Source organism: Trachemys scripta, chromosome 16 (genome assembly GCF_013100865.1).
Source record: "Trachemys scripta elegans isolate TJP31775 chromosome 16, CAS_Tse_1.0, whole genome shotgun sequence".
Taxonomy (NCBI): Eukaryota; Metazoa; Chordata; order Testudines; family Emydidae; genus Trachemys; species Trachemys scripta.
In genome coordinates this window covers 11,660,137-11,686,830 of record NC_048313.1, presented here as the reverse complement: position 1 = coordinate 11,686,830, position 26,694 = coordinate 11,660,137, and the positions used below count along the sequence as shown (strand labels likewise).

Below are 26,694 nucleotides of genomic sequence, written 5' to 3'. Positions count from 1 at the left end.
GACTACATGGACTCTTGAGGTCCCTTCCAATTCTACACTTCTATGATTCTATGTGATTATGATTGTACAGTGCTGATGCCAAGTATACTTAAATCTTTTCTGCAAGGAATTACGGGGGGCCTTGTCCCAAGAGGATCTGATAGGGTTGCTTTGGCTGCCAGCCTAGAATCGAGGCCGAGTCAAGATTGCTAGAGAAAGAGCGCAGTTTCAAAAGGCAAAAATTATGTGGATTACTTCCATCTGATAATTAGGAAGTGGATATATTTGCCCATCTAGAAGGCAAATTTACCCTTACTGTACATACCAGCTGGGCTGGACAACAGTCAAAAATCTAGGTCTACAAACAAGAAATCCTATAAAAATGCTCCATTTAAGTTTTAATAATCAACGGGACGCTGATAAACAAGCACAGCTCTAACACAGCTCAGTGGCAGTTGTGCAGGATCTGCCCCCATTAGAAACAATCCTCTAAATTCAGCTGCCTTGCTTGTCCCAAATGAAGCAATAAACACTTCATTCTGCTCCTGAAGACCCAATTTCAAAGTCCATCCTCCACTGATCACGTCAATTTATGGCCATGAACTTTAACTTCATTACCAAATGTTTACAGCACAGGCAGTTGTCAAGTGAAGTCTCAAACATAAAAGCGATTACTGTGCTAATCGGCCTGCTTGCTGCATTCAGTAGGAAAGCCTGCAAATAAGTTTCCACCCTATAGTCTTTTGTAATTATAGAGCATTGCTCCAATGACACACAAGGTTGTTTTCCTCCTCTGCAAATGAATGTATTTGAGCTCACTCTAAAATTATATCAGGAGAGAGACTGATGTGGTAAATGAATTACAGTGATAAAATTGCTGAATGCTGAATTTATCTAATAGTAAGAGCCTGCGTCTCTGAAGCTGTATAAGGTGAGTGGCTCTACAATGTTAGTCTCACTACAGAAGCTGAATTTGTCTTGTGGAGTTTCTGTTTAAGAAATAAGGCAGCCATGAGTTAGAAGCATCAGTTTTTAAGAGGAAGCTATCTTGGTTTCAGACTTAAAACACATGCCTCTTAATGGTAGCCCCTTTGAAGCTTTCAAGTGAGTCCTTACCATTTGTTCTCTCTAGCACACACAGATTTGTTATTGTATGGCCTCATGAACATTGGCCTGGATTTTATGCTAAATTTAGTTTCCAAAAAAAATTTCACCTAGATTTAGCAAACAAGGAGACAAGTGATTTAGATCAACTACAAAACATTATGCCCTTGGTAATAAGCATTCCTTGACGTCTCATTAAAGTTCTGGAAACTGCAAATTCTAACAGCACCAGCCAGCTTCCTGATTTTCTCTTACCGGTTTCTATGGAATGGGCGACCTATGCTCAAGGAAGCAGCATTCGTCTTATATGATCCTGGTGAATTAAAGCCATTCACGAATCCACCATTAGGAAAAGGGGCCTGCAATGCAGAGACAAGAATATCAGGCTGTCAAGAGTTGAATCAAGTCTAAAGGTAAAAGAAAAGATGCTCATGGTTGTTTGGCCCTTTCCTGCACTGCTGACATCAACTTAACTTGCTGCTTTATCCAGAATGTTTTATACCTCAACCTTGTGACATCACATTTCATTATTACAATCCCTCATTCAAAAAAACCACCACAACTTCTCCCTAGGTCTATAGTTTGTAAAGCCACTACAGTCTCATGATATTTCTGTCCAAGAAGAGCCAAGAAAATCCCTCCCCACCTCCCCAGGTTTGCTTGGGATAAACTGAGTTTACACCAGAGGCCCCTGAGATTTAACTGATGCTGGTGATAGGATAGGGTGCCTTTTAGAGGCTTATCTTATTGGATCTGGACCATCACCAGTTGAAGCTAATGGTCAGTAATCTACAAACACATGGAAGTGGTGATCAGACCCATGTCTCTTGCAAGATAGTGAGAGGTCAACCCAATCAACACAGGCCAATTTGTTACTCAAGCTCTCAGAGTAGATTTTTGGGACAATATTCCAAAATGTATTGCCCACCAGCGTTGATAACAAAAACCCTCCCATTTTATGAAAATTGGCAGCAGTTACTTACCAGTGGTGTTTCAAAGTAAGGTGCAGGGTTTGGAGACCATGTCTGAGGCACAATACTGTAAATAGAGTACTGCTGAGGACTATATACAGGCTGCATAAACAGTGGTGAGGCAAACTGTGCTTGTGTTTGAACTGGCTGAGTATACACACTGGAATCCACTACCCGGTAGCCATTTTTTGCAAAAAATGTGTTGATGGCTTTTATCCTTGCCTGTAAGAGAGATCAAACCAAGTTACGTGTGCCACATGTGAGGAGGGGAGAGCAAGGGCTGGTCTACACTGGGTGGGGGATAGATCTAAGATACGCAACTTCAGCTACGTGAATAGCGCAGCTGAAGTCAAAGTATCTTGGATCAATTTACCTTGGGTCCTCACGGCGCGGGATCGACAGACGCGGCTCCCCCGTTGACTCCGCTACTGCCACTCGCTCCAGTGGAGTTCCGGAGTCGACGGGGAGCGCGTTCGGGGATAGATAGATCGCGTCTTAACGAAACGCGATATATCGATCCCCAATAAATTGATTGCTACCCGCCGTATCGGCGGGTAGTCTGGACATACCCTTAGAGGAAAGACATGTTTTTTTCTTTCCCTTATTTTTATTATAATGTAGGTAAGGAAAAACTAGGTTAACTGCTGACTACAAGCATAAACCTTGTGTGACAGACTATGTTGCAGTGTTGGTTATCCCTTCTTAAAATAAAGTGCTAAAATTAAGGGTGGGTATCTTAAACCAATGGATCACTCAAAGCTTTAAACTTTATGCTGCCTTCTGTGGCAATAACTGCCCTATAATCGGAGACTAACTCAGAATTTAAGCAGAAGTCATTGCTGTGAAATGCCAGATTGACAACTATAGGAACTGAAGTCTTCACTTCTCAGCAGATTAGGTACAGGACCAGGAGCAGCAGGCAGGGCAAGTTTCCCCCCACACTGCACAGCCAGGTTGTCTAAATGTCATACTAGAGAAGCGAGCTCTACAAAATGAAGAGAATCGAAGTCCTTAATCCCTCTGCTGAGTCTTACAAACAAGGATGCCAGTTTGGAAGCTTAAAATATCTATACCTATATCTATATATATACACACACACCCCCCATCTCCAGGAGAAACTGCACTTGGGATCATCTACCACACACACTCTTAAATTGGGTTCAAGCTAGTGTCCTACAGAGGAAAGGCTCTGCATCCCAAAATCAATTTTTTAGTAAGTTTACAGTGCTGGCCAAAGAAAAAGATCCAAGATTTTGCCCTGAAATCTCCCCATACCCATATTAAATAAAAAGAGTCTTACCATTATCGGCTTGCCCTGAAAGGTTTTCACTTCTTCCCTTAAGTATTTAAATGCCTGTGTACATAAAAAGACATTTACTGAAAGATCATTTTGGTAAAACTGCACTTCAAAGACAGTCTTTAGAAACTGACTAATATAAACATAGCTAGGCCTGAATTCAAGTTGCATTATATTTTGATAAGTTTATGACAATTTTACAAGAGGAAAAGCCATTGTGTTATTCAGAGCATCAACAGTTCGTGGTTCCTCATGCAGACCAAGCTGCACATCTTCCTGCCTTGATCCAGCTTTCTTAAATCTTAACACAGACATGACCATATCATGTTGCTATCAAAGAGTAAATATTTAATCTCTGTTGCAAGGGTTAAACAGAAGAGTGCTTGCCTTAAGTGTGCCACTACAATGGCATTTCAATATTTGAGTGTGACATTGAGAAACCACACCAAAGGGAGCATTTGTACTAAGTCAAACCCTGGTTTGTAATATTATGTTGCCATCACTGCAAAGCACCTATTTTTTCCTATGACAGCAAAAAAAAAAAATTACCATTGCCCATCAAGTTATTTACAGGGAAACGTAATTGGATTTTTTTTTTTAAAAAAACCACCCACTTCTGTGCTTCTTCAATGAAAAAAGCTTCAGTTTCATTTTCCTGTCCAGTCTATTTCTGTACAGTTTTGCTTTCAGGTTCTCATGCAGTAGCACAAAACTGCAAGGTTTAGTTGTGACTGCAGCAGGATGTGCATTTGAGAAGAGTTTCCAACAGAAAGAATTTGTGTATTACTCTTAAGCTTTCTATAAAAGCCCAATTATACCCATTTGTCCCAACAGTGCAACTGTAAGAACTACAGAAATTAATGTGATGCCCATGTAGATTGTTCCCCTTTACAACTAGCTCTAGTTTAAACAAAGCCAGCATTTCAGATACAGGATACTAGATCCTGTATCCAACAACATTTCCATTAACTAGATGTGATTATTTAATTGTCAAGAGTGGCAAAAGAGACCAAATAGAAGCAGTACACATGGTAAGAGAGGCAGACAGTAGAAATGTAGTCCAAGAACAGCAGTCATCCTTAATCACCTGAATTTCTCTATCAGTTAAACTGAATTCAACTTTGTAAATAAACTCCTAGCTCCCCAGGCAATAGGTGCTGCATACATTAATAAATTAAATTAACTCTCCCTTGTGGCACATATTTTATCATGCACCAGATGTGCAGTTCCCAAGAATAACAGCGAAGGTTCAATTAAAGGATAGAGATTGCCTTCAAATCGAATGGAGTCTTACCTGTTGTGCATCAGTATCTGACTGGAATGTAACGTACCAGTTGTTATTGTGAGCAAACTCACAGCTTATCACTCTGGGACAGTTTTCATTTTTAAACAGCGCCTTAACCTCCTGAAGAAAAGGAAACTTGTTAGGACTGGGTCCCCAAAATCATCATTGCAAACCAACTGAGAGACTTAATGCCCACTCCCCACCAGGGGAAGTTTTTGTTCTACATCCTGAGTTACTGAAGGCTCATCCTGTAGCCAGGAATATGTCCAACCTCCTAGTAGAAGCATGTAACTGCCATGTTATAGCTCTCATTACTAGACTGGCACTGGTCTAGCTGAAAATACAAACATTAAAATGTTGGTATATTTCTCCAGATACTATATGGATATGTTGGTTTATGTGTTGATTCACACATTCTCCCAAGTAACATTTTCCACTTCCAAACCCTGAGATCCCCACTAATGCCCTTCAGAACTGCTCTTAATCAGCAGAACGTGTCTCTTACAAGGATCCTATCACCCATCCCAGGGACTGAATATGCAACTGCTGCAGCAGCACTCAAGCCTTGCCAACCTGTGTAGGAAGGGAACTGGAAGCAGGCAGGTCTCCTAGATGTCAGAGCACAACACAATCTTAGGTTTTGTTATGCAACATTGAGTTTTCTTCAGTATCAGACATGCATATAAGTACATTTGTAATGAGGAGATGCCCAAAAATGACTTTAGAAAAGTTTAATTCTGTGGATTCAAATTCTTTGAGATTTCTACCTACAGGACAAGTACATCTGTGGAGTTCTCTAAGAGAACAACATCAGTCTTGCACTCATGAGCTACCCAGATTAAAAACAACGAAAAACAAAACCAAAAATAGTGGGCGTTTTTGGTGAGGCGACCATGGGATAAAGGAAGATATCACAGCATTAAGCTGGCAAGGAAGCATTATGAATAACTGGTTTCAAGTTGTATGCAATGTACTCTACCTTGAATGGTCCCTTAGAAGATGCATTAACTACTTATGCTAAATAATCTTTTCCACCTTGCATTTAGCTATGATGCTCAGTTGGAGTACCTTTCCCTGACCTGAAGAAGGGCTTTGTGTGGCTCACAAGCTTGTCTAACTAACCAACAGTAGTTGATCCCATAAAAGATATTACCTCATCCACTGTGGCTTCAAGTTAGCCAAGTTACCTTGACAGAGGTCCTTCTGAAGCAAGATTCATAACTTCCAGAAAAGTAATAGTTTTGCAAGAAGTTGCTGCTGTCACAATGGGTTACAGCTTTTAAAAGGAGCAACAGACTTCAGAGGTTTACAAGGACAAATCTGTTCATCTAGAATTGCATTAGTGTTGCTAATTTAAAGTGCCACTACACAAATGCCTCGCATTACAGCTCTAAAATCTTCTAAAAAAATTCATTAACTAACAGCTCTGTCAGCCAAATATCAGCAGGCATTTTATTATCCTCTTTCTATCACCATAATGAGCTTGGCTCAAACTGGATCACAATGAATAAGAAATGTTTATTAATGTTTGTATCTGCCAAAACAACCCTCTAACTTAATGCAAAGTGCCTGCTGTGAAAATTTTTGCCTGAAATGCAAGTTATTCTCTGGACTGATTTCTCACTTTTAGATCTGAAAGGAAACCAATTCAACCTGCCTTCCAGAAGAGCTCAGACAGCTCCATAGTCTTCAGTGGAACAGAATAGATTTCATGTAACAAAGAGCATTTTACTGTGTTAATAACAATGGAAAAGGATATTGGTGGAATGAGATATAGTATTTGGATTTCACATTGCTTCAAGAAAGATAAAACTAGAAGCTGTTTACAAGAAATATCACTCAGTTGAATTAACTATAACTTAAATTGCCAGTTTTCTAAAAAGCACATAGCTCTTTTTGTTGCAGCTTGAAGCAATGTTTTCAAGTCCCAATATACTTACTGTAAACCATGAGATTATTTTTTACCTCTATAGGTGTTGTTTCAGGGATCTCACGAAGAATAATAATGCATCGCTTATGGTTTGGTCTTACTTTCTCCCCTCTCTCATCTACTTGCACCATAGGGGAAGCTAAAATTAAGATACAATTGGACATTAGTAGCTGTAAGACTCTCTGCAATACACACAGAACAGTCAGCAACAAGATTCAAATCGATTAATATTTTGACATATTTGTAGGCATTAAGGATCTCCTTTGGTTAGTATCTAATTTTTCACAACTTGGTCCCATATACATATCAAAACAACAATTCAGAAGCCTATCCCTCAGAGTAGCCAAGTAAGAGACAAAGGGAAGAAGGTTTCAGAGTAGCAGTCGTGTTAGTCTGTATCCGCAAAAAGAACAGGAGGAGTACTTGTGGCACCTTAGAGACTAACAAATTTAATGCCTACTTCTTCGGATGCATACAGAAGTGTATCTGTATGCATCCGAAGAAGTGGGCTGTAGTCCACGAAAGCTTATGCTCTAATAAATTTGTTAGTCTCTAAGGTGCCACAAGTACTCCTGTTCTTTTTAAAGGGAAGAAGGTTTCAAATTCTGAAATTGATCAGAATTCAAATATCAGAAAACACAACACTGGCAAATGAGCATGAGACTGACAGTGAAGTGTGCTTTGAATTTGGGAAGAAACATAACTGTTTCATTGCCTACATATACTGTTAGAGATCCTGACATCTCTTTAGTTACCTGTAGAGATTATAGACAAAACCAACTGTGACGAATCTCAATCTTAATAGGTGAGAGGCAGAGGTGTGTGAAAAGTCAAAGTAAAACCTAAATTTTCAAGTCATATTTGGTAGTTAGGCATTTAAGCTTTCACCAAAAATAGCATTTTCCCCAACTGGCACTGCACTTTTTATTTTTATAATAGGTGCCTGTCTCCATTCATATTGTTCAGTTCAGAAACAAATACCACTAAGGGAACAAATCTGCACTTCTCGCACAATGAAGTCAGCACGCCTTTTGGCACCACAAGGTCTGTATTAACTAGCTATGGGCAACCAGAATGTATTCTCAATACTAACTGGAAATCATGTATCTAATCTTGTATCGTAAGACCATGAACTGTGGCTAAAAAAACAATGTTCTGCAGCTATTTTTTTTAAAATAGCGATCACATATCAACCATGCTCCTGGGCAGATATTGGTGAATAGTTCAGATAATTCAAGAACTCATCATTCAGTTACTCTGAGTCATGAATTCATTTACACATGCACTACACAATGCAATATACACATTCTCCTAATATTCAAAGGCACTAGGCACTTGCAACTCCCCAGATCAATGCGAGTTGTGGATGCTCAGTACCTTTGAAAGAATCAGAAAAAACATGCTCCCAACTGAACAGAAATCAATTTTAGGGTTTTTTCTTGGCATCAGACATGCACCAGGAAAAGCTGACGTTTTTGAATTTCACATTTGCATGTGAAGGAAGAGAGTTCCAGGAGAGTGATCAACAAATCTTGTAAAATCTGTGTCTTTGGCTGGTAAGACGAGACAGATGTTTGAATTACCAGTCAATAATAAGAGAGAAATTTTAAGTGTAGGCATTTCTCCACTTGTGAGCGGGTGGGGAAGGGGGAAGTGATAGACTAATAGATCATATAAGCTCTTGCACTCTATCAGTGTGAACATAGCTCAATGTTACATGGATACATCAAAGGGAAATGGATACTGCCTCCCATCCCAATTCAGTGTTTCTCTGCCTACAAAACTAAACTAAAGACAACAACTATTTAGACTAAGGGGCTGGTTTTAACTCAGGGAAGGGAGTTAATTTTTTTGAAATTCTTAAGCAGAATCCTACTGAGAAATTCAGATGGGAACAGGGAAAAACATTTATGGATTCAAAGTAAACGTTGCAAAGCAGTTGATTCAAACGGTTTTAAAGAAGAGGTGGTGTGCAGAGTCAGTACCACAGGAGAACTACCCTTTCTAGTGAACTTTCTACTAGAAGTCAGAAGAGCAGACTTGTCATTCTTTACATTGAGGGAGTAAGATTTTTGCTTATGGCTAACAAAACTTAGTCCTCCTGAAAGCTATTTCTTTCAAGACAAATTTGAGGAAGATACAAAAGACTGAGGTAGCTACTCTTATATGGATCTGCTTTGGACAGCTTTGTTTCCTCCAAGAAGAATTAATCACAACCGATTTTTCCATGAACAAAATCGGTAGCTATATGCCAGAGACCAGTCCCACAGAAAGAAGAACAATACAACTGGTTTCTTTAAAACCGAGAGCTCCTTGTATTTAGAGCTTTTAGCAGCACATTTTTTTCTACTGACCTAGAAAAGGTTTTAATATAAAAAAAGACACATACATCTCAATACTTCAAGAATAAGGTCCATATTGGTGGTCAGCTTCTTAATTCCTTCCATGTTGGCAATTGTCCATATTGGAACAAACTGATCACTGTCCATTTGAGACATCAAGTAAAGATCCTTAGAAAGGTTCTCACTAGAAGAGAATAAAATATACATTTTAGGCAAATACTAGTCGTTAGGACAACTACTGTTTTAAGATTTAAAAAACAAAATAACTGCCATTCTAATCAAGTTGCACATGCTCCCACAGGTTTTCACTCTTGGGAATAAATGCAAACAAAGCAGAATCAAGGCAATGAAAATAAAGTGAAAGGGCAGCTGAAAGGTGTCCAAGGCTAAGTTGCTGGCATATTACCCTGCCCGTACAACATCCATCCCAAGGAGCTACTTACCAATATGCAACTAAGTAGCCTCAATCTCCTAGATTTGTGAAATACAGAAAATTAGTCTTCACTAAACAAGGACAACATTGCAGGGTCAGGCTCTGTAGGAGATTGCTGGCTGGCTTTGCTCTTGCAATGTTTCAGCGGTCCCAATCAGCACCAACAGAATTATTGTTGCACATCCACACAGCACCACTTACAGGTCTTTTTGGACCACTGCATTCTGGAACCCCTCCCACAGCACCCAGCACTTTGTTGGAAGAAGTAGTCGTTGGGTAGTTTCTGGATATGAGCTGCAGGTGCGCATTGTCAGATGGAGTTGGCAGGGCCAGATAAACTGGTTCAGCTCCAACACTTCTAGCTTCTTGTCCAAAATTAGGGAGAAAAGACAAGCTGCAGCATAACTAGAGGATCTCACCTTAGGCATTACAAATGACCAATGCAACCAATGCTTGCAGCCATTGTGTGAACATGAAAGGCTGTACATGCACTGTAACCTGTCAGTGTCTCTGTTAACAGCTTTCCACAGAGTGTAGCCTGTTCCCAAGTTTGCTTTTCCATCAGATTCTGGGCCAGAATCAAACCTGGCTTACCCACATTTACTAGTGGAGCTAACCTGACAGTTGCAAAATTAGTTGCACCCACTTGCACTTATACCATCAGTTACTCAAAGGATTAAGTCCTAGAGGAAGGATACACCCATCCTACCACCCCTGACAACTAGCAGTTAATTCCATAACCCTCTTTAGAGGGAGAATAACATTCTTCCCTAGCTTCCAACTCCACAGAAGTACTTCATTTTAATCCATCTAGATCTTTGAGCAGGCCTAGTTCAGCAGAGAATCAAGATCAAGACCTGAAACTTTAACCCCGTGGCTTCAAGGCAAAACACAGTAACTGCATCTTTCACGCTAAAAGGATCTCCTGCAGATGTATTGGATGTGGGGTTTGTATATACAAGTTGACCCAAGGAGGCTGCCCTGACATCATGACAAAATGCCATCTTCCCTGGAGCTGAATACATTACTCAGACACTGCCTGCTACCCCAGCAGCAAGTGAGATCAGGATTTGACCTCTGATCTCCTGGTTTATAACCCCCTTTTCATGGTAAAAAGAAATTAAGACCCAGAGCATAGGACATATGTAATCAAAACATGGGGTCATTTAGCTGCAACTTTCACAAAGCAGTTAATAGATACTGAATGAATTCTTCACACAATACCGTGAGAAGCAGAATTCGAGTCGTTTCTTCAAACATTCTTTCAGGTCTTCTGTAGACACGGCAGAGCTGCCTTCACCTGAAAGAGGCATTATATTAGCATACCCCCACTGGATCCCAATCATGTAACCCAGAATATAATTCAGAAGTGAATTTTAGTTGTGCAAAAAGTGAAAAAAATTAAATTTCCTCCAGTATAACATGAGAGGAATAGAAGTCTGAGATATACGTCTCTCCAACTGTTTTATTGTTTTGAGTCGACCTATTTGTCCTTGTATTTTTGCCGATTTGGATCCCTTCCCCTGTCAACAGAAGCCTTCAAGAGAGAGAATTCTAAGTACAGGAAAACTTTTAATTTTAAAATGCTCTCTTAAAGACCTAACAGTGTTCAAAAGAGGACTTTAAAAAACAAGGACCACATTTTTAGAACTACGTGGACAAAGGTTGAGAAAAATCTTATAAAGTCCTACTTATTGCAAAGGCTAAGTTTATTAAAAGCAACACACTGCTCACAGGATAATATCATAGAAAAGTTCCTTAACACTGCTATTTGATGAGTGAATGAACACTGTCTTCTGGATCTCAGATACCTGTTGCTTCCCTTCTTCCCTCCCTGCAGGCAGCTCCACCCTGAAGTCCCACTGTGAAGGGTTCTTCAAATCTCTGTCCCAACTATACCACACTCTCTTCTGCCCTCCAATACTACTCCCTAGCAATGTCTTTGGCAATGCTATTCAAGTAATTTTCTAAGGCTGCAGAGGCAGTAGAAGACCTGTATTTTGAGCTTAAGAGGCTCTATTAGGCTTTGCTTACATAACTTTGTTTCTCTTGTATATTATGTATTAGATTAACATGAATAGTCCTGCGATAACTATTATTCCACTTGGAAGCAATACGGACAAGCGAGCTTCTGCTTTGTTCAGTGCCTCGGCTATTTATGCTATAAGTGATAACCGATGAAGAGAAGCATTTGTGCATTTACAGCATAAGCAATTGCATTAAGCTGTGGACTTTAAAAAGTCTAGAAAAAGAAAGGCAGATAACATTCTGGATGTGTGAATATTAACAGTGAGAAATCCCTTAAGACTACAGGAGTTGAAGACAACGTAGAACATAAAATGCTACTGTAGCTTGAACACTTACCAGAAATATCATAAATTTGGTATCCAAGATCCTCAGTTGCCAGGGCCATTCCATTAGCAGCTGCTTCCTCAACACCAGTGCCATTTCTTGTAGCTTCACAAGATGGAGAATACATCACTTCATACTGCTTACAGCTATCCTCCACAATCTCTACATTACCTGGCAAGAGAAGATGCCCAGTAAATAGAAAGGACACATCAGTTTAAGAATATTTTCCATCTGAAAAATGTATTGTCTGCCATTGTTACAAAGAGCACCAAAAGAATACAGTAACTGAAAGAAAGACTCATTTTTTTGTTTGTTTCTTTGTATTTGATAGCACTGTGTATAGGCAGTTTTTCTTTGTTTCCTTTGTTTGTACTGGTCTCACAACGTTTTTGGGAAACAGGAAAATAGGAAAATTAAACCACGGCAGGGAGCCCAGCAGTACTATAGCATCTGAAACAAATATTTTTCTTCAAAGCATAAGCATCAAGTTGAGTCCCTAAACATGCAGCACTTATGCCACAGAGAGAGCTGCAAGTATTATCTGATCTTTTTATATAATAAATACTCAGGACTGATTATAAAACACAGTGGAAGGATGTGGATATTAGAGAATTTATTAGCCTTTTCCACAAGCTATTTGGGATAGAATGGAGTGTAGTTTCAGTTTAGTATCTGATGTGGCTGGAGTGGAACGGGGGCAAGTTTACTTGCAGAAGGACTGACTCTGATCAAATAGGTCTTTTCCGGGTCTACCGTAACATTCATTAACCAATTCAAAGTCCCGGGTCTACCATAACTTTCATTAACCAATTCAAAGTCACGTTAGCAGTAAAGGACATTATTGGTGAAATGCACTTAAGTACAGAAGAAACAGCATAAAGACAAGTAAAGGGCACATTTGGAGAAATATGCTTTAGCTTTTTTAAGCAGCATACAGGAGTATGAAATATTTTTAGCCATTCAAAAGATAAAACATGAAAACACCAAGATTTTTTTTTTAATTTATTAAAGAATATCTTTTATTGGACCAACTTCTATTGGTGAGAAAGACAAGCTTTTGAGCTTACACAAACCGTTTTTCAGGAATTTAGCTAGTCTCATAATTATTTGAAGATCACGGTCTGTATCCTTTACCAACCTATAATCTAAATATCAATTTGATAATCTTAATGCTGTCTGTATTTGGACTTATGAGGTGGATTCTAGTGTTAAGCAAGTCTGACATTCCATATAACAAAGGGGTGATCTCTTATCCAAGGTAAGACAAAATAGGCTTCATACAAATTCACACAGAAGGCCAGCTAACGAATTTAAAGTTAGATACTCCTGAACTATGTGCAACAGTGACCATTGGCTTCTGTGAGCTTTGGATCCTACAACTTTAACTGCAAGTTAAATGGCCAATTCATTCAACTCTCAGTGACATCTGTGGGAGATGGAGGTGCTGCGCATCTCACAGGATGAGATCATTAGATTAAGTTCCTTGAGGTAGCAAGATAGCAACCTTCTACTGCCTCATTGTTTCAACTGCCTAGAACTCTTCAATGCTACACAACAGCAAATTTGAGTTAACCTTGGGATTATTATTATTGCCAAGCAAATATCTGCTTATGATTGGCGTAAATTAATATGGCCAACTACACATTGCTTCCACTGGAAAATAAAAATACACTTGTTTCCTGTGATATTGAATGTTTATATATATAAACCTTTTCACTATACATTTACAAAAATTAAAGACATGGTTCTTGCACTGAGCTAAAGAATGAATGCACCTGTTCTGGGAGCAGAGTTTTTAAAAACTCTTATCAGATTTTTTTAAACTGTTGCCACAATTAACCTCTGAGGCCTTTTATTATTATTGGTATTTACCAATTTACCCCCATAATTTCCTAGTTTTTGGATGGGAAAATCATGTGGGTTTTTACCAATTTTCACCTGAATTTTAGCTTTTTTGGACCTGGGATTTGGGGAAGTGGATAGGTCCATTCACATTTGCAGAGAGACCTAAAGCAGGGGTTGGGAGCAGGTCATGCTAGAAGAACTAGAGAATTGCACGTATTCTTCCCCTACTCACAGTAGCACATTAAATCAAATGCAGCATTAATCCACCCTACACTACTTTCTCCTGCAGAATCCCTCTGCACCAGAAAGACTCCTCTGCTGTGACCAACTGGAGAATCTGTCTGAATGGCTCTGCCAGAGATGATAGCAGAGAATGGAGCACAGGGAGCCAGGATAGATAACAACAGAAGCACAGGGCCTTGAGCATATACCCCAAGTGTATTCTGATCTCCAGGACTCTGTCAAAGCAACATTGGGGAAATGCAGTGAAGGAAACCTCAGTGTTCCGTTACTACATGCCACCTCCTGCAGGAGACGTGATCTCACCAGTTATTACCACTTACCTGAAAGTCTTGGCTTGAGACCTTTGGCCATCCATCCATCCATAGGCGTTGGTTGAGTTCCTCTGCAGGATTTAGTCACCTGGTACTTAGCTACACTCAGACTGAGAACTTCAAATAACTGACAGCAAATGGACATTTTTAAACTAAGGAGATGTGATGTTTATTCTTCTCTAGCAGCTGTCTAGAGACTCCATGATGCCAGAGCAAAGCTAGACCTTGCTGATACACAGACAGCAAAGCCACTCCTTCACAGATGAACAGATGTCTTTAAGGCTTGGCATTTCCACAGGGTACAGATACACAGCAGCTGATATGGAGACTGATTCATAACCTTCCTATTCTCCTTTAGCCAGATATTTGACAGGAATATATTTTAATTTCTGAAAAGCTGAACATTAGCATTGTTTCCTTAGAGCTTTTCCATCGTACTCCCCATCACATCCCTGATCTACAGGGGTTTTATTTATTTATTATTAAATAAGCATAATTATATTGGTTCAAGTTTTTTTGTTTTTGTTTTGTTTTTTAAGAATTATACCATTACAACTTCTAATCTTTGTGAAGTTACACCAGTTTAAATGTGCTTTCATCATTAGAACCACTTTCACACTATAGGTGTTACACAGCTTTAATTATGCCAGTATAGTTTAAGCAGGATGATTGTGTGTGTTTACACAAGACATTTATATCACAGGAACTGGCCAATATTCAAAGCTGTTTAAAGATAAAATGGTGGCATATATAGCTGTTAATTAAGTAGTGTCAGAACAGAAAAAACATGAAGTACATCATGGTTATTCCTTTCTCAGCACCAAAGAGCTGGTGTTCAGTTTATAGGACTAAATCACATCCAATTTACATGCAGTAGCAGAACTCAAGACTATAGTGCACTTCACCAAGGCAAAATGGCTGGCTGCCATGAATGGAATTTTTTGCTCAGTAAAGGACCTGTGCTGGAAGAGCTACTGATTTGTAGAGGAGTAAGATTCCTGTCACCAGATGATTCTTCACTTAGCCTAAGTTTTTAAAGGCATTTGCTAGTGTATGTCTACACTTGCATCGCTGCAGCTGTGCTGCTGTAGTGCTTCACTATAGACACTCCCTATGCCAGTGGGAGAGGTTCTCCTGTTGGCATAGGTAATCCACCTCAAGAAGTGGTAGCTAGGTCGACAGAAGAATTCTTCCATCGACCTAGCACTGTCTAGGAGGTTAAGTCGGCACATCTGCATCTCCCAGTGGATTTTTCACACCCCTGAGAGATGTAACTATGCCATCATAAGTTCCCAGTGCAGACCAGCCCTTTGTTTGTATATGGACACAAAGATTCACCCAGAAGTGTTTTACAACCTGAACTTTAAAAATAAATAAATAAACTAAAAACACCCTTATGGACAAGTAGATGTAACAAAGTTCGTAAAGATTTACACAAGTACAGTCTAAGCTTTAAGCAAGCAATTTCCTTGTAATTGCTCTGCAGCATACATTCCAGTAGAAGTGTAACTGTGGAATAGCTCCATAATTTATCTGGATTGTGTGTGGCCCTCAGATCTCATAATCTTTCTGTTCACAGGGTCAAGTATATACTAAAGTGCAGCAATGGTGAGAGAAAGCAACAGAGACAAAGCGAGAAAGGAAGAAATAATCAAGAAGGGGAAAAAAAAAAGATGGAGACAGAGTATAGAATCCATTTCTGCACATTTAGCAGCTTGTTTCCCTCGTAGCGCGATACTTGGTCATCATCGGGCCTTTTAAGTGTTATGGGGGCCATAACACACCATTCCCTTATTGGATTACTTTTCATATCCTGCCTGTTCTTCCTCAGTACAGCTTTAGGTACCAACTCAGAGTCTAAAACTAAAGTTCATTCAGATCAGACCTTTCTGCAGTCCCTATTATTTAGTGATGCAGTTAACGGGCCGTAAATGGCTTCAGAAAGCTTGTCATATTCAATCCATATTGGCTCCTACATCAGCCTCTAGAGCTTTTCTTTCAAGGACAATAACATTGGCTGCTTCTTACTGCTGGATTTAGGTTCATACAGAATACCCACAATTCGAACTAAGCAAGGGATTAAGCCAGGGGTCGGCAACCTTTCAGAAGTGGTGTGCCGAGTCTTCATTTATTCACTCTAATTTAAGGTTTCACGTTCCAGTAATACATTTGAACATTTTTAGAAGATCTCTTTCTATAAGACTATAATATATAACTAAACTATTGTTGTATGTAAAGTAAATAAGGGTTTTAAAAATGTTTAAAAAACTTCATTTAAAATTAAATTAAAATGCAGAGCCCCTGGAGCAGTGGCCAGGACCCAGGCAGTCTGAGTGCCACTGAAAATCAGCTTGCGTGCCGCCTCCGGATTAAGCCATCATTTGCATTTAGACATCTCACCCTCACTATGAGTTCCTGGTGCAGCAGCTGTTTCTTGCCACAAATGCTCAGTGCCATTGGTCACTGGTGCAGCTTCAGTACTTCCCTGTGGATCTTCTTGCCACACTTTTGCATTTGGATTTAAGCCAGTACCTTTTGATGTTACCTGCTGAAGAGACAAAAATAAATTATTTGCAAAAATAATCCAAGAAGGATTAGAAAGTAATTAGGGCAGTTATTACAGCTTAGTATAGTGCTTTCTTTAAAAAAAGAAGAACAGGAGTACTTGTGGCACCTTAGAGACTAACAAATTTATTAGAGCATAAGCTTTCGTGGACTACAGCCCACTTCTTCGGATGCTATATAGCTATATGCACAGAACTCACAGAAAGAGCCAAATAGTATATTTCACACATGTAGAAGTCAATGTCAAAGCAGTATGCTCCTGTCTACAGCAGGAGCGCAGAGTCAGGATTTATGAACACTACAAGTTCAAACTGAGCAACACGGCCACGTTTAGCTTATCATCCTGTACATCTTAGTGAATCCCCGGGTAGGACAGGCATAATGTTTACTTACTTGACAGGTGTGTTGTGACCTTAACATCCAAGCATTTTCGCACATACATAAGTGTCTCATCTTTCAATAACCAGCCACATGAATGTTGCTGTTTGTAAAGAGGATGAAGCTCCTACAGTCAACATGCCAAACAGTGGTGCTTGAAATCAGACAGATAGATCACTTTGCAAGGAAGTTTTTAGAAGCTTACAAATTATAAGGAGCATTTCCAAGTCAGACAAAGGCTCTGCAACTTTATTAATATGCTTACTGTAGCATCCAGAATCCAGGCACCAAAAATTGAACAAGCTGCCAGCATGGGGAATGATTTCTCCAAGTGCATGCAGTTTTTCTGAAGCCAGAGTGTGGAATGTAAGTATGCTCATTCCACCCCATCAAATGCCTTTTTAAGCACAGAGAGTTTACAGTGTGGACTCTTGCTTATTCAACTGAGCTTGATAGACAAATAATAATGTTTTTCAAATACTAGTGGCCCCATTTACCACATGAAGCCTTTTTGTTTCAGTCCACTGAAGTATTTTCACAAAGCAGTTACAACATTGCAGCGAGACAATGATCAGTAAAACCAATATTTACAAAATGACAGAACTGGCCTGCTTGAAAGCTCTGCTCAACAGAACATGGAGTCTACCAGGAAGCTATCCAGAACCAGAGAATTCCCAGAAGACATGCCCTGGATAGCAGCCAGTATGTCATTTCAGGAATTCCCTCTGATATGGAGATAGATCGTTGATAGTGAGGGATACTTTGAATGTTTGGTATGACATCTGTCTTTTCTTTAAACTGATGTAGAGAAATATCAGTACTGGAACTCCTTGCGCATGGCCAGGGTCAGTTACAGGGGACGCCTCTGACAACACTAAGAAGCTTTTCATCCAGTTTTGCCTGCTCAAACGCCTAACCGTTTGTCTGCTCTAACTCTCCAAGGAGTAGGCTTGTTCGGCTTTGGATGTGAGAAATTCTGAGGGGATCAGATACCAGCATATTCAGTTAGCATTTCAGCTTGATATAAAAAACTTATCTTATGGAATGGTTTTGCAGTTAGTTCTCACAAAACCTAAACATGAGCACTCAAACTTTGTGTTTCAGTCTGTGGTCCTTTTCAGAGTCAAAACTAATAAACTCTCCTTAAGAGAGATTAGAATAATTGACAGACATCACTTATGGTATCCTGAAATGTAAGCACTGTATTCTTTTGGATTTCAATAAATTCTCTAAAGATAGACTTAATTGTGAAAGCCAAACTAGTTTTACGTAAACCTCTGGTCATTTTCCTATGTGTTTAATAATTTCTCCTGCTAGGCATCCTCTTCAAAATAATTTTGTTTAACAGATACTTGCTCATCGTACTTCATCCTGCAGTGAAGTCATAATGCTGAATTTGTGACATCAGTGATTTCCTTGGCAACAGACTGGGAGCACAAGATTGGGGCTCCCCTTTAGGAACAAATATTTTGTACTTATATAGCAGACCTTTTCATCTGAGACTGTCAAATAATTTTACAGCTGGGAAAACTGAGGCAGAGAAAAACAGAGTGACTTGACAAAGGTCACATCATAAATCTATTGCAGAGCTGGGAATCCTCAGCAGAATAATGTGAAACATTTATTGCGGGGGGTGGGGAAAGAGAGAAGATGCTGGCAAATCAAGTTAAACTCAGAAAAAGGCAACAGCCTTCCAGAAAGTATCTAGCGCACACGTCTTTTAAGGTTTAGAAATAAAAGAGTAAGGCAGCATTGAAGCAGATAAACCATGGCTGATATTCCCAAACAGAGCTCCTTTCTGCTCATTGTTAGCAGACATCTTGTTGTCAACTAAGGAGGAATTAGAAATAAGCAAGTACCCTGAACATCTCAGGAAACTCAGAAAATAAATTATACTATTAACAGTTGTGTGGAAGCGGATTTGACCGAACACAATGGCTTCTCCATTAGTTAAGATGGCTACCCACTGCCAAAATCTGGCTCGTGCTACTTTGTAAAGCACTTTTAAGAGATGCCGTAAGAGGTGCTAGATAAAATGAGATTCCATTTTTATTAACTTATCTTTATGATGACAACAACGTTTTCCAGGAGAGGGACATGCAGGATAATGCACACCATGTATGCTGCAGTTTTTAGGCCAACGAGCAGAGCTACGGATTGATTATACTCTGCTTGGAGTATGAGATTTTTTAACTGCTTTTGTCACAACCCTCATATGAGCCTGCATGAGTTTTGTCTTATTGCCACAAAAGGGGAAGGAGGAAGCCCTTACACACTGAATGGTGCTACTCAGGCATATTCCTTTCATGCTGCCATGGCTCTACAGCTATGAAACATCACTGAGGCAGCAACTAGGAGAGATTGCCTAATTACATTTCTTAAGTTTCCCCAACAGTTTAAATAGCTAAATATACACAATTCTAATATTTCCCAGTAAGGGAGTAATGTGGTAACCACCTCAATGTTCATTACAGTCTAATTCTGAAGTAAAGCTCTTGAAATTCAAATTAGAAATATCAAATCACAGTTGTGATTGTACTGTGAAAAACTCAAAGCATTCTTCCAATGTACTACCATTGTTTATTTAATGTGAATATGCTTGGCCCTGAACCATACATACAAATACATGCTCTGTAACAAAGAGACATGGGACGTACTTCTGCACAGACGTCATACTATTATTACATGCCCACAGTTCATTCTATCAACATCTCTAACCCTACACCAGGTTGGAAAAGTAATATATTTAGCACCAATAATGTTTCAAATTACATACCATACCAAGTATCAGAGGGGTAGCCGTGTTTGTCGCTTTTTACAGATCCAGACTAAGAGTCCTGTGGCACCTTATAGACTAACAGACGTATTGGAAAGCTTATGCTCCAATACGTCTGTTAGTCTATAAGGTGCCACAGGACTCTTTGTCGCTTTACACCATACCAAGGCAGCATTTTTTAAAAGTGCATCAGTACTCCTATTCCTAATTAGCACTCTGTGCATGAATGATGAATTTCAGTTGTGTTTTAACAAAAACAGTTTACAGTTACCAGCTAACCTTCCCCATGAGCATCTCAAATACAATCTTGTTTTGTATATATGGTATAAATTTTCTGGGCCAAATAGTGCTGAGGTACACCAGTCCCAAACTGGATTAACTGCCTTGAACTCCAGTGTAGCAGTAGAATTTGACCAGTCATATGAAGATAACAGAAGTTAATCATGGATGACATATAGCTTATCAGCAGAAGGGAAAGGAGTAGATCAAACAAAGCAACTAACCAAGTTATAGCATAAGACTTGCTGAATCTTCAGACAGTCACTCCCTGGATACACAGATTCCTATTTGCTCAAGCTAATTTAAAGTCTAAGCCCTATTCCTATTATGGTGCCTGATTTCTGTCAAATTATTTTAATTCTAGGATCTGCCTCAAAGCATTTGCTGCTCAGAAATAACTAGCTCCTCTCCTATAAATTTAACTTTTTTACCCTATGGTCAATTACAGGTGTAGACAGCAGTTCACAACTTTAAATAGTGTTAGTTATCAGCCTGTGGCTTTGAAGAGCAATTCTGCAATTTAACCAAAAATGGAAAAGAAAAAAAACTGAATCAAAGCACTATGGCTCTGTGGTAAGATCATTTTTCCAAAGTGACACAAACAATATTCATTCCAAAACTTAAATGGCTTTCTTCAAGGAAGTTAGGGGGTTCCCCAGTCCCTTTCTTTAAGCATTCTTAACCACAGTACAAATTTAACTACTCATCTGAAATATTAACAAAACTACCATATTATAAACTAATAGTACATGACCCGTTAATTAACCTCAGGTCAATTATTCGGAACCCTAGTATGTTCAATTCTATAATTAACGTGAACATAGAAATCACAGATCAGTATCTAGTCCAGTCCCCTGCACTGAGACAGGACTAATTATTATCAGACCATCCTTGAAAGGTGTTTGTCTAATCTGCTCTCAAAACCCTCCAGTGATGGAGATTCCAAATTTGTTCCAGTGCTTAACTACCCTTACAGTTAGGAAGCTTTTCCTAAGATCTAAAATAAATCTCCCTTGTCACAATTTAAGCCCATTACTTCTTGTCCTGTCTTCAGTGGTTAAGGAGGGAGAACAGTTTATCACCCTCCTCTTTATAACAACCTTTTATGTACTTGAAGACTTATCTCCCCCCCTCAATCTTCTTTTCCCCAGACTTAAACCCATTTTTTCTAAACTTTCCTCATAGGTCATGTTTTCAAGACCTTTAACCATTTTTGTTGCTATCCTCTGGACTTTCTCTAATTTGTCCACATCTTTCCTAAAACGTGGTGCTCAGTAGTGAACTCATCAGCCTTATCAGTGCTGAGTAGAGTGGAAGAATGTTATAGGCAAGACACCAGAAATCACTCTTGCTAATATATTCCAGAATAATATTTGCCTCCCCCAACAGTATTACTTTTAATATGAATCAGTCTGCTCTACTATAACCTCCAGATCCTTTTTTGCAGTACTCCTTCCTAGAGTCATTTCCCCATTTTGTATTTGTGCAATTGATTATTCCTTCCCAAGTGCAGTACTTTTAATTTAATTCTATTTATGTCACACCATTTCTCCAGTTTGTCAAGATAATTTTTAATTCTAATCCTGTCCTCCAAAGCGCTTGCAACCCCTATCAGTGTGGTATCGCCAGCAAACTTTAGAAGTGTATTCTCTCCATTACCAAATCATTTATGAAGATATCGAATAGAACCAGACCAATGACAGACCCCTATGGGACCCCCACTCCATATGCCCTTTCATCTTGGCTGTGAACCTCGGATAACTAGTGAGTACAGTTTTCAAACCAATTCCACACCCAACTGATAGATGAATCTAGGCTACATTTCTCCAGTTTGTTTATGAGACTGTCATGTGAGATAGTATCAAAAGCCTTACTGATGTCAAGATATATCACATCTACTGGTTCCCCCCACTCATAAGGCTTGTTACCCTGACAAATAAGGATATTAGGTTGGTTTGACATGATTTGTTCTTAACTGATAATAAGGTGATAAGTAACTTCTAGGTGCTTACAGATTGTCAATTATGTTGATTTGTCTTACAGTAAATTAAGTCAAATCGATTTGGAACATTTAAACAAAAAGTGCACTACAGACTATGAAATCTAAACAATGGAATTAAATTTCACTAAAGTGATGCAGAAAGTGTTTGCTAAACACATTGATCTTTCAGTAATAGTAGATGAGAGATCATTTGGCTCTAACAGATATCAAAGTTCCTAACTGTCAGGGTATTAAACATGGAATAAATTGCCTAGGGGGGTTGTGGAATCTCCATCTCTGGAGATATTTAGAAGTAGGTTAGATAAATGTCTATCAGGGATGGTCTAGACAGTATTTGGTCCTGCCATGCGGGCAGGGGACTGGACTCGATGACCTCTTAAGGTCCCTTCCAGTCCTAGAATCTATGAATCTATGACTTCATACACAGCCAAGGCTGAGGAAACATTTTACCTAAAAGTGTGGGTCTAATTTATTTGCTGGTGCAATAAAGAAGCAGTCTACCTTGTCCATCAAGGCTACAAACCACAATAAAAACAACAAGAAAAGCATAGTTGTAAGTTTTCAGATTCAAAAGAAATGTTCCTTAATGTGCCATGTGTATTTAGGTTCAAAGTACAGAAACACTATACACTTGTATGTACTAGGTTTAGTTGATGAAATTATATAGTCTTTAAGTTTACCAAAAAATGCATTGCTTCCATTTTTTTTCCCAATTCAGTTTACTAAACTGAAAGACTAACCACAGCAGCTGAATTAAGGAAAACCAGGAAGTCCATTGAAACAAGGAAGCAGCCAGTTTCTTAGCTGCAAGTAACTACATTACTGAGTTTATGTAATCTTCAAAAAAATTACAAAGAGTGCAAGTCCAAGAGTACAAATTCTAATCTTAAAAGAGAATTAATAGTTTATCCCTTTTCTACTCTCTATATATTGTTTTTTCTAGGCTTAAAAGTTTCCCATATGTTACTTTACAAAGGCACTTCCACAATTCTTCTGGTCTTCAACATGCTTTGAATACATCAGAGAAAAAAAATATTTCAATACAAAAAATATTTCAACTTGATATGGTTTGATAGGAATTAATTACAGCAAAATATATACACAATTAAGAGATCCTGCTAGATTTGATTCTCTTTCTCACCACAGTTGCCTTACAACCTGTAGGATACAATCTTTCCACAGGCTCTATTTATGGGCACAGTTAGCCAGTGCCAAGTTGCTAAGTTGCAGCTTTGCTAGTTTGACGTTTATACAATGCAAAGAACAATATGCTCTGGAATCTACTCAAAGCATTAGCTAGGCAGAGAAAGCAAAGGATCAGCTGATTATATTGCACACATGCCATGGCAGCCTCTGCTTGAAAAAAAAAGAAAAAAAAAGAGGGAGGGTGACGAAAGAGAAAAAAAATCTACGAGATTTTAAAATTAAAAAAGACTTCCAATGGTTTCTCTCGCCCACCCCCCACCGTGTAACCTTCACACGCGCCGCGCCATGCACCAGGCAGCCACCAGAGCAACTTTTACAAAAGGTCAATGCGGTGCCTTTCAAGACTTCCCCTCCCCCACCCACTTTCCCTCTCTCTAGCATGGCCCCGAGAGCCCGGCCACTGAGAGACCCTCTCGGGGACGAAGAGATGGGGCGAGGTTTCCTTAACCCCCAGCCCCATCGCGCCGCCGCCGCCCTCCCCCCCCTCGTTCACCTTCGCTCTCAAACCGCCCCTCTCACCTCAGCCCCTCACTCCTGTCACCCCCCAAAGTCCACTCACGCGGCCTCCTGGCCCCCCCGGTTCCCCCCACTCACCCTCCTCGAGGTGACTCCACAGCCCCTTCCCCCAGGCCGGATTTGCTGTGTCAGGCCCGGCCCCGGCCGGCTCGCTCCGCCGCGGCAGCAGCGTGTGCGGCCTGGAAAGTCACATGGCCCCACAAGGCGGCCGGCCGGCCTCGCCGCCTCCCCCACGCCTGGCCCCCTCCTCACCTCCACGAACAGCAGCATCCTCCTTCTCCCGCCTCCCCCCGAGGCCAGCGGGCCTGGGATCCCGGCTCGGACGGCTCCCCGCTCCCAGGCAGGCTCCGGCAGCGCCAGCGATAAGGACACTCGGGCTCCGCCTCCGGCTGCTGCCGCCAGCCAGGGCCCGGGCCCCCGCCCCTTCCAGATCCTCCGCCTCTCCCCGGCCGCCACCGCCTCTGCCGGGTCACCACCTCGAAGTCCTTCCGGGGTCAGCGAAGGCGGTTGGACGAAACTAGCCCGGGTCCTCTGGGGAACGTACTATTGCCCCGGGGGGAACCATTCTGCGTGGTATGGGATGAGGTGTCAGAGGGGCTGTACCATTCTCTACGCCATTGGGATTGTTCAGAGGGCATGTACCAATCTCTGTGGGGGAATCAGTTGGAGTGGTCCTCTCCTTGTTTGTCTGTTGGGTGGAACGTGCCATTCTCGGTGCGGGGGGGGGGGATGCACGGGGGAATGTACCATTCTGTGTGCCCCTGAAGGGGCCATTGTGCCACCTCAGGACGTGCCCAGCACAGAGCCATCATGTAGCATCCAAACAGGGTGACCTCACGTCAAGGCTGCACAGAGCAATGCAAGGGCCCCAAGGTGGGATCATGCCCCATTGCGATGCCATCATGGCCCTACATCATGCTGAGCCTGGGGCCATGGAAGTGGATTTCAAGTATCACCAACCTCAAGCCTTCAAAACCATGAGTCAGCCTTCAGAATCATAAGACTGAGTTAAAAACAATACACTTGGGGCTCTTCTGGTTCATGTTTGCCCTCTTTTCTCCACAACTATGAGATAAAGGCCGAGAGTTTCACAGTAATCTCAGCACTCCAAGATCTGAGGCTTCAAGAAGAATACCAAATATTGTGATACCTGTGACAAGTCACAAGAGTTACAACACTGCATCACATCAAGATCTTGATGAGCCTTAAACAGAGCAATGAGATATCAAGAAAGCTGGGTCGTGTTGTACTCAGACATCACTGTGACCCACAAGATGCTGAAATGTGGCTCTATTTCACAGGCCCCAACAGATGTTTTGTCACCCTTTTTATCAGAGACAGAGGAGCTGTCCCCCACCCTCAGGAGGAGAAAATTAATCTACCCAGAATAACAGGTAACCTGTGAAAAAGACCAACATGTCTCCAATTCTGAAAGAAATAGACTCTCTCAGGCTAAGCTCTTTGGGGCAGGGACCTACTTTTTTTTTAATATGTTCATGGGCATAATTGAGGAGCAGGCATTGCCCTCCCAACTCCAAGCCTCTGGCAGGCACAGAATTTACACCCATCGCCACATGCAGCCTCATTGGCCTGACTGGAGCTGCCCCCCCATATATAAAAGTCAAACTATGCCTGTGTATATGCTTGTATATTACCTAGCATCATGCGGATCTTTGATCCATCAATACAAATAATTTGTAATAATAAACACTCACTCATACACACATGCTTGCATACACAGACACTTAGTTATCTCTCCTGTCTATTTGGGGATAGTTCTTTACTGCCACCCATCACTTTAGTATCTGCGTGCCTTCCACATAAAAGCAGTACTAAACTGAAAACCCCAGTTCACTTTGTGAAGACTCTGGCATTTCACCCTTTATGGGGTAAAAATTCCAAAGCTCGGGGTAGTGTTTATTAATTGAATTTGATTAATTTGCCTTCTTTTTGTGATGTGGAGGGGTATTGGTTGGGGGTTTTGGGTAGAAAAGGGTGTCTATCAGCATAAGCAGTGCTGATTGAAATTTTGTAATTCCAAAAAAAATGGCCTTTTTTCAAAACCTGACATTTTCTTGAACATTTTTTTCTTTGTTTCCTTTAAAAAAAAAAAAAAAAATTTGAAAACAAGACATTTAGTCTGTTTTTACTTTATAATTTTTTTCCCCAAACTTTCTCTCCCTTTTTTCCTCCCTTTTTTCAGTGGTAAAATACAAAAAAAAAGGGCGGGGAGGTGAAAGGGGGAAGAGGAGTGAAAAGAAAAAGGGGAAAGAATGTCGGGGGAAGAAAAACTGAAAACAAACCCAAAACCCCAAGATGTAAAACAAACATTTGTGAAAAACTTTGAATATACAAAAAATTGTTGATTTTTGAAAATCGCATAATGAAAAAATCAACAAAATTGTGTACATTTTTGTCCAGCCCTCCATTTTAGGACTCTTGCACCTATCTTTGAGTATCTGGTATTGGCCACTATCGGAGACAGGATACTGCAGTAGGTGGACTCCTGATCTTGTCTGGCAATTCGTAGGTTCCTAATGCTTTTTTCCCATAACTCATTGGAGGCCATCAGAGGCCAGTATTCCAAGGATGATCTGTTTTCCCCACTCACACACCATAAGATGGCAAAGAGCTTTAATTCTTTGTACTTGTAGGATAAGATCAAGAGCAGAAACAGCTGAAAGTTTGGAGTGGGAAATGGAATAATTCACTGTGTGGAGTCCTGAAGGGGGGTCAGGGGAGAAGGAACAAATGCCAACATTTCAATTGAGAGAGACAAGGTGAGTGAGGTAATATCTTACTGGACCAACAGTGAGAGATACAAGCTTTCAAGCTTACGCAGAGCTCTTCTTCAGGTGTGAAGAGCTCTGTGTAAGCACA

General features: G+C 40.3%; 1 protein-coding gene across 5 annotated transcripts in view; it reads right to left on the bottom strand.

Annotated features, from left to right (window-relative positions):
- LARP4 (La ribonucleoprotein 4) overlaps positions 1 to 24,236 on the bottom strand; it is a 41,104-nt gene extending 16,868 nt beyond the window's left edge. The window contains exons 1-10 of one of the 5 annotated variants that reach the window (XM_034792941.1): positions 24,067 to 24,236; positions 16,493 to 16,640; positions 11,706 to 11,864; positions 10,566 to 10,641; positions 8,956 to 9,092; positions 6,602 to 6,705; positions 4,646 to 4,756; positions 3,355 to 3,408; positions 2,067 to 2,276; positions 1,339 to 1,442 (exon numbers count right to left, since the gene is read on the bottom strand). In XM_034792941.1, the coding sequence (XP_034648832.1) occupies positions 1,339 to 1,442; positions 2,067 to 2,276; positions 3,355 to 3,408; positions 4,646 to 4,756; positions 6,602 to 6,705; positions 8,956 to 9,092; positions 10,566 to 10,641; positions 11,706 to 11,864; positions 16,493 to 16,640; positions 24,067 to 24,084 (1,121 nt within the window). In that variant the 5' untranslated portion in view covers positions 24,085 to 24,236. Of the gene's footprint in view, positions 1 to 1,338; positions 1,443 to 2,066; positions 2,277 to 3,354; positions 3,409 to 4,645; positions 4,757 to 6,601; positions 6,706 to 8,955; positions 9,093 to 10,565; positions 10,642 to 11,705; positions 11,865 to 16,492; positions 16,641 to 17,300; positions 17,321 to 23,892; positions 23,945 to 24,066 lie in introns of those variants that run through there. The other 4 variants (XM_034792939.1, XM_034792938.1, XM_034792940.1 and 1 more) reach the window with 4 other exon arrangements.
- Positions 24,237 to 26,694: the final 2,458 nt, after the last annotated feature.